Source organism: Mus caroli, unplaced genomic scaffold, assembly GCF_978045245.1.
Source record: "Mus caroli unplaced genomic scaffold, Mus_caroli_1 scaffold_13, whole genome shotgun sequence".
NCBI lineage: Eukaryota > Metazoa > Chordata > Mammalia > Rodentia > Muridae > Mus > Mus caroli.
In genome coordinates this window covers 12,452,670-12,460,488 of record NW_028227268.1, presented here as the reverse complement: position 1 = coordinate 12,460,488, position 7,819 = coordinate 12,452,670, and the positions used below count along the sequence as shown (strand labels likewise).

The 7,819-nt window shown below is 49.3% G+C and overlaps 1 protein-coding gene across 2 annotated transcripts in view; it reads right to left on the bottom strand.

The window, feature by feature from the left end:
- Nucleotides 1-2,784: 2,784 nt before the first annotated feature.
- The window catches only part of Fam20a (FAM20A golgi associated secretory pathway pseudokinase), a 49,007-nt gene continuing 43,972 nt past the window's right edge, over nt 2,785-7,819 (bottom strand). Inside the window, exons 6-11 of one of the 2 annotated variants that reach the window (XM_021176166.3) lie at nt 7,638-7,753; nt 7,016-7,196; nt 5,674-5,783; nt 4,918-4,999; nt 4,463-4,522; nt 2,785-3,426 (exon numbers count right to left, since the gene is read on the bottom strand). In XM_021176166.3, coding sequence (XP_021031825.1) covers nt 3,162-3,426; nt 4,463-4,522; nt 4,918-4,999; nt 5,674-5,783; nt 7,016-7,196; nt 7,638-7,753 — 814 coding nt within the window. In that variant the 3' untranslated portion in view covers nt 2,785-3,161. Of the gene's footprint in view, nt 3,427-4,462; nt 4,523-4,917; nt 5,000-5,673; nt 5,809-7,015; nt 7,197-7,637; nt 7,754-7,819 lie in introns of both variants that reach the window. The other variant, XM_021176167.3, reaches the window with a different exon arrangement.

Genomic DNA, 7,819 nt, shown 5'->3' with positions numbered 1-7,819 from the left:
ACCAGCTGCATGTCCTTCTTTTAAAACTTGGCCCAGGATGCAGTTTTCTGTTGTGTTGACATTCTGAAATTGAATTAGCACAATGGCAGTGCCGTCACTTTGTCTCCAACCTCCAAAGATTTGGACCCTTTGTGAGCTTTGGCTAAGTCCTGCCAGTGCACTTCGGGGTGGACCAAAACCATGATTAGCTAGCCGTTTAATTTGCCCTCCATCACATCTGCCACGGGGAAACTCAAATCTCTCCCCAAATGTTAAGAACATTTGGGGTATTTCCGTAGAAACCATCATTTTTGTGTACATACACAGCTAAAATTTGTTTCTTGGCATAACTTTAGAACTGTGACATCATTGTGAGTCCCTGTAAGAACAAGCAGAAGTAGCTTTGTGATTTTAAAAAAGTCACCACTAGATGGAGAGCTTTTTCTTTATTCTCAGCTTTGTCAACCTCAGATGAGTCCCAGCTGTTCCTCAGTCTGCGGATCCTGCATTTGCGATCCTGCATTTGCGTGTCTCCCTACTTGGTACAATGTAAGTGTGACCCCGAGACTGCCACACCAGAAGCCCTCCGGGACGTGATTATCCCTTGCCCTCCTTCCCACCCGAGGCTGAGTGAGGTCTGCCTCGCCTCAGCTGTGGCCATGTCACTGGGGGGCTTCCTGCACCACACTTGTGTGGGGGCTCTCGTGCCTGCTGTTGATGAGGTCACTCGCTATTTAGAAGGCCCCCCCAGCATAGTGCTCATGGGCTGACTCACGTTGCTGAGTTTGAGAAAGCTGTCTCTTACTGTGAACGTGCAGCAGTAGACAGGCGCAGTGTCAAAGAACCAGCATTGTAAAGACATGATCTTTACCACACAAGATGAGGTTCTGTAGTAATGGGTCGGGGAAGTGAGACTAGAGAATCCTAGGAGCCTAACCTCATACTTCTCCTAGGGGCAGTAATAATTTACAGTTAAGAGGCCAGGAGTTTAATAGGACAGAATTGCTCCCTGTAAGAGAGTTGACTTATCCTTAGATAGGTCCAGCATTTGGAGAATGCTGTGGCATATCCCTCCAAACTGGTCTCCACCAGTTCACACAGTCTTGGTTTTTTTTTTTATTTGCTTGCCAGTGGTAACATGGAAAGTTTTCACATAGACTCAGAATATTTTTTTTCCCCATGGGAAGTTGAGCAATGAATGGTTCAGAGTGCGTAAGCTGTAAGAACTCCACACTCTGAGAATGGAATGTTTTTGTTTTCTGGTGCTTTTGAAAAATGTTGCTCTTAGCTTTATGTTGTTGTTGTTAGAAAAACAGATAGTTAAAAGTAGCCTATGTAGTTATCCAACATAGGATCAAGCCGAGTTACTTTGGTTTTGAAATGTAAAGCAGATAGGCTATTCCAGAGTCTCTTACTGGTCTGCATCAGGGAGGCCATGTTGGAGATGGAATGCAGCTCACCCGAGCCAGGCTGGCTGAGAGCCCCAAACCATCCTGTCTTTGATCTGACAGTGCCTCTCCCCGCACCTCCACCCCCACCCCCTACATTCTTCAGTGTGGCTTCCTTGTGCTTCCCAGACAGGGGAGAAGAGAAGAAACAGTTGATGTTGCAGGAAGCTGCACCTCACAAAAGGGCCTTCCTGAGAGGGAAGTCTTTAGAACCAGTTTTCTCTGGTAGAGTTGACTTTGCTGTTTTTTCTTCTGTAGCCCAGCCCAGCCCAGCCCAGCCTTCAACTCTACACTCTTGTTTCAGCCACTCAAGGGTGGGGATTTGCTGGAATGAGTCACAGCACCCAGCAAATTTGACTTCACAAATGGGTGTGATGCTATACATTTTGGAATAAGTCTAAACCACAGATGATGTGGTTTTATCTCTTGAGAGCTATAGTTCTCATCCTTACACATTGGAGGAGGGGCATGCTCGTGAGGGTTGCAGGCCAATGTGCTGACTTGCAGGGTAGTGTCTGGGACTGGCAAGGCTCCAGGGTGAATAGAAGCAAGGTTATTGCGCAAACTGGGTTCTGGAGTTGTGTGCCCATAACGTGGGGTGCTAGGATGAATCAGAACCATCCACTACAAGACCAGCATGGTGACTCATGCCTTAATCCAGGCACTTGGGAAGTAGAGGCGGGAGAATCAAGAATTCAAGGCCAGCATGGTGTACATGAAGACAGTGTACCAAAACAATACTCCCTGTTCTCAGTCATCCTGTCTGTCCTTGGACATACGCAGAAGTCTGAGTGACATTGCTGGTTCTTGATTTGTCCCTTGTAGTGATGCCTTTCCTTCCTCCCCTCCATAGTTTTTGATCCTCTGGCTTTTATCAGAAGATAAAGTGATTTGATCTGATGAAGCCATGTGACCCCAATCTTCCGCCAGCCCCCCCCCCCCCTTTTGTGTCTGGCTCTTGGTTTTGACATACATGGTGTCACTTCCTCATGCAGCCCAGGCTAGCCTCAAATTCCCCGTGTAGCTCAAGAGTGTCTCTGAACTTCAGCTTCTCCTGAGTGCTGGCGTTACTGGATGTGTGATGCTGGGGGTTGAGCCTGAGAGGCAAGCACCCCACCCACTGTGTGAGCCACACAGCTCTCGGTTACCAATTCCTCAGTTGATAATATTCTTCAGATTGGAGTGTGCCCCCTAACTGAGCAGATTTACCCTTAGTTAGTATTTCTGGGAGTGACCTGGCTGAGATTATTGTATTCAGATAGTGTTAGGGACCAGAATGTCAGTAAAAAAAAAGTGACGTTTTTTTGGTGTGTGTGTACTGTACCTGCATATACAGTAAGGACTTGGAGAAAGCCAGTTATCCGCTTGATGTCCCTTTATTTGATATGGTAGAATAAAAACCGCTCCTGGGAACAGAGCTTCCAGACCTTCCAAGCCTGGTTCAGATCCAGGTTTCACAGTGTGCTCAGAAGATAATCTGCAGTCCTGATGGAGCCAGAGCTCGTTGGGAAGAGAGAGCCCCAGTTAGTGCACCGTAAAAGCAGTGACCTCCACCCAAGGATAAAGATGAGGTTTGGTGGATCCTGTTTGCCTTTTTCAAAGCGTTCCTGCCTCCTCCCTGAGCTTGTGACTTGGCCTCCAGTACCCCAGGATAGAATGAGGCAACAGGGGCCTACAAACCAGCACGAGGTGCTGACTCCAGTTGTGTGTTCTGAGGTCCCACGTTTGTTGCCATTAGCTCGTCAGATTAGCCTGGCCGGAGTCTGGAGCCGAACGTTGTGCTGACCCATCGGCTATGACTCTTCGCTCGCCGTGGGCCTCTATGCAGTCCTCCACGGTCTTCAAGATGATCTGGAGTCTGCGGTCCAGGGCCAGGAGGTGGGGTTCTGTGAGGACAGGGCTAAGCTGGTCTTCTAGGAGTGACTCCCGCATCACATCGCTGAGCCTGTAGTCAGCCTGAGCCAGCAGCTGAAGGTGCAAGAGTGTTTTCCTTTTGATCCTGATGAGATAAAGGCGGTGGGGGCCAGATGAGCACCTTAAGGAAGGTAACTCGACCTGCACTTGCCCACTCCCCACGAACAGCTCTTGGCAGCTGGTGTGCTTAGAGATCTTATTTCTAGGCTAACACACTTCACTGAAAGCCATGTGGAAAAGGAATTAATGGTGTGTAATGATTGTGTGTGAGAGAGAGAGAGACAGAGACAGACAGACAGACAGAGACTGACTGACTTAAGGTTTGTTTTTAAAGATTTAAAGCTGATGGAACAAACTTCCAGTAGGTGAATGAAGCTGTCTGTCGTCTGAAAATCCAACCTCTATGTGACATCACTGTGCTTCTCCCGTGTTAGATTCTAAAACCACAGTGATGACAAGTGACTAGGTCCATTTTGACTTCAGGGTTTGGATTTCTTTTAGACTTACGCAAGCAGCCTACTTGTCTGATCTTTGACACAAGCAACCACTACTGCTCAATCCGTCCAGAGGAGAGAGACTTGAATGACCCCTAAGGCGTTGCTTTGCACCATTCATGTGCCAAGGGGTCAAATGGGATGCTTTTGTTAGGTCTCAATCTCATCTTTATAATTAAGAGGAACCCAGTGCCACAAGCCTGGCTAAAGGGTCAGAGATACAGAAGTTGGTTAGGTGTCCTTTAGAGAAGGGGCCGGACTTTCAGTCTGACCCACTTTTACCAGACTTCAATCAGGGCTTGGCTTAGATGGTGATGGAACAGCGATATTTAAGATCTTACATAAAGCAAAGGGCTGGTTAGTAATATCAGACAGCACTGACATCTGTAAAAGTGGGTGATTATCCGAGTGGGTTCAAGATTAAAGGTAGTGACTTTAAAAGATCAGATCTTAACTCGTTTTGTTTTTTTTTTTTTTTGATAAAGGATGAGGGAGACATCACTTAGAGAAAGCCGGTAGCTGCAGTATGGGAAGCTAGGCAGTTCACATCATCTCTGTCCACAGTATCCTAGACCAGAGATGTGTGTACTGCCCGCTGCTCATGGTACTCACGGCATAGAAACTCACATGCAACACTGTGCAAGAGGGGCGAGGATAGAGATTTCATCTTGGGAATGTCGTCCGAACCTACAAAAGGAGACAGAGCCCTTCACTTTGGGTGCTCTCTGAGCAAACCCTTCTGTGAATTTGGTGGGATAAGGTGCTAGACACCATGACAGCCATCCTCAAGTTACAACCAAGCTGCCCCTGCCTCTGTAGGCTAGCCCTAGTGGCTAAGCCATACTCTGCTTCCAGGAAAGTACCATCTACGGAAAAGATACAGGGAGTCTCAGCCAGGTTCATTGGTGCACACAAGAATGCTCTCACACTGGAGAATCTGTGCTACTTAGCAAAGGGCAGGAAAAAAAAAAAAAGAAAAAAACCTCCAAAGGTTAGCGGGAAATAGGGTCGGATGGAGACAGGCCCAGACAGTGCAGAGACCCTACTGAGGTCTCCGGTGGGATGTGGGCAGTGATGCTTACCCTCTGGCATTGTCAAGATGAATAAGGTACCCATCTTCCCCAAACTTGGTGAACATCTCGTAATGGTGTCGGTCCATATTTCCTGCAGTGGAGGGGAGAGATCAGAGCAAGGGTCTGAAGGCCACAGGGATGAAAGAGCCTGACCTGGGTTCTGGGAATGGAGGCCAGCCAACACTTAGACAGGAGCCTGAGCTTGGATCACAACATTTTTAGGCTTTTTACTTTGATACTCCCCCAGCCTCAGCCTGGCAGCCTGGTGAGCAGAACTGTGCCCTGCCGTGCCTCCTGAACACATAGCTGTTGGGCTTGCTTGGCCCAGGTAGCCTCAAACATGCAGCATCCTTTCCTGGTCCCAGTGGGACTAGAGGGTAGAGTTACTGGTTTGTGGGGCTGCGGCCTTGCTTTGTCCTTCCCAGTACAATATACTTCCCACCTTCACACTGGCTTCCTCTCAGCGAGTGAAGGGAATGTCCAGCTTCAGATGTGGTCCCCATTTGGGTCTGAGGTCAGGGTGGTATATCTGCCTTGACAGTGGCAACTCCTTCAATAACCCCTATCCCCAACCCGTGACACCCTGCCCCCTTCTAAGAAACCAGGGCATGTTGTTTGTTCCCTTGGACTCCGATGAGTTTATGGGAGATGCAGGGCCGTCTAATCCTCCTGATCCTGGCTGTAATTTTGGTGAAGGTCTCCTGGAACCCTAGGCAAAGAGTGGCGTATAGGACTGTCGCCATGTGCCCTGAGTCGGGTACCTACCAATCAGGAAGTCAAAGACGGCCATGTCAATGATGCCGAGGAGTCTGTTGCTGCTGTTGTACGGATAGATCTGCTTGACTGTGTCACAGTAAAGGGGGTTGAGCTCCCACCTGAGGGGGAGAAGAAGTCCTGGGGCTGGAAAAGCCAAGATGCCAGGGTGTTGGGGGCCCTCTCCATACTATCCCCACACTCACAAATCCCTGCTTCCCCAAGCCTGCCCTGGCCTCCTGATCTCAGGATGCCGGGTGGGTGGTTAGCCAGCTCCCTCCAGGAGTACCCTGGGTAAGGGTGTCTGCCAAGAGAGGTTGCAAATTCCAGATGACGGTCGGGGCGGTTTAGAGTCCTTTGACTTTGCTGAACGATAAGTGGGAGGCTGGGGTGCCACATGCTAGAGGGAGGGCACTGACTGAGCAGGTGGTGGAGAGGCTGGCACCACACCTGCTAGCTCTCAGTCCTTGCTCCTCCAAAATTCCCACAGCACCCATGACCTCCCAGAGGCTGGCGTCCTGCCATCACACTGTCTCACAAAGTCATGCCCTCCTGAAATTCTTCTGACTATTTCTTCCCATCAGAACTGTGGTGATGTGCCAATGGACCTGTTCATTGAGTCCATTCATTTGGTGCATATACTGTGCTAGGTATGTTATATATAGCATATTTATTTATGGGCATATAGCGATGGGTCTCGCTCCAGGTTTTACTCCCTCAGCTCTTGTGTGCTTCATTTTTTGAGGTATCTGTGATATGCACGTATATATGCATACATGTTTATGTGTGTGGGTGCACATGTATGTAGGGCCCGAAGTTGATGTCCAGTGTCTTCATCCTTCTACACTATTTACTGAAGCAGTGTCTTTTCTGAACCCAGGGCTTGCCAATTCCCACTAGTCTATCTGTCCTAACCACCTCGAATAGAGGACCCAGTGTCCCCATCTCTCGCATGTTTGGATTATAGGTAGCTGTCACGCCTGGCTGGCTGTCAGTGAGTTTTGGCTATCAGAACTCTGGTCTTCAGGTTGACCCAGCAAGCACTACCCACTGAGCACCTCCCCAACCCCTCTTCTTGTGATTCTTTGTTATAGGATAAGTGCCTTACAATCCAGTATATGAGCTAATGGGGAATGAATATCCAATCTGTTGATCCTAGGATCAATAAGAGGATTAAGGCAGTGTGAGGGTTTAGTGCAGCCACGTTGAAGAGCTGGGCTTCAGGGCTGTGGGCATGGGGGTGTGGTCAAGAAGCCCATGGGGGTGTGGCCAGGAAGCCCATGAGGGTGTGGTCAGGAAGCCCATGGGGTGTGGTCAAGAAGCCCATGGGGGTGTGGCCGGGAAGCTAACTCACTCCTCTTTTCCTGACAGTGAGTAAGAACGGATCCAGGGGTTGGGCACAGACAGTCTGGGGGCTAGGTTGAGGGATGGCAGGAAGGCGGAGAGGGAGCCTTCCAGCAGATGTGGGTTGCCGCAGACAGCGTACTCGGTCTTGCACATGTACGGACACTTGGCGAAGAAGCACACGTTGTTAGCTGGAAGTTGAGGGAGGAGAGAGAAGTAAAGTGGGGGCTGGTAGGGCTGCCATCTTCTGCTCTGAGAAACCTCTTTAGGGAGTAGGATGGGGAATTCAAACTCCCAGCTTGGGAAAAGGCTGTTGGACCTAGGGATTCATTTTGGGTTCCAAGTTTCAGATGTCTCAGAGCGTCCTATCATAGGATGAATGCTCTTTGATAGGCTGGATTCATAATCTCCAGCTCCTGGGAGACCATCGTCTCACACAGTTCTTTACTGTCCATCGTTGATCTGGTGTTATGCTTAAGTAGAGTGGGCTGGGAGCATTGGATGGCAGCACTCTTCTCCCCCAATGACGCATGTGCTAATGGCGGAGCTCAGACCACTGTTGAACCTACCAGTGGGCATGATTGCCCCACCATATACGTAAGACCCAAGTCTGGCTCTAGCTGATACTTCACCTGGAGACACAAAGAACACACTCTGCAGGACCTCATTCTTGGTGACCTCTAGGATTTCCTTGGTGACATTCACTAGCCTCCCTACTGTTGGCGGTACCCGTCGGAAGTCCAGAATCCTGGAAGAAAAGGAGCCTTGTTCAGACGTGAGGGATAGGCAGGGACTGGGGAACAAATGTTTCAAC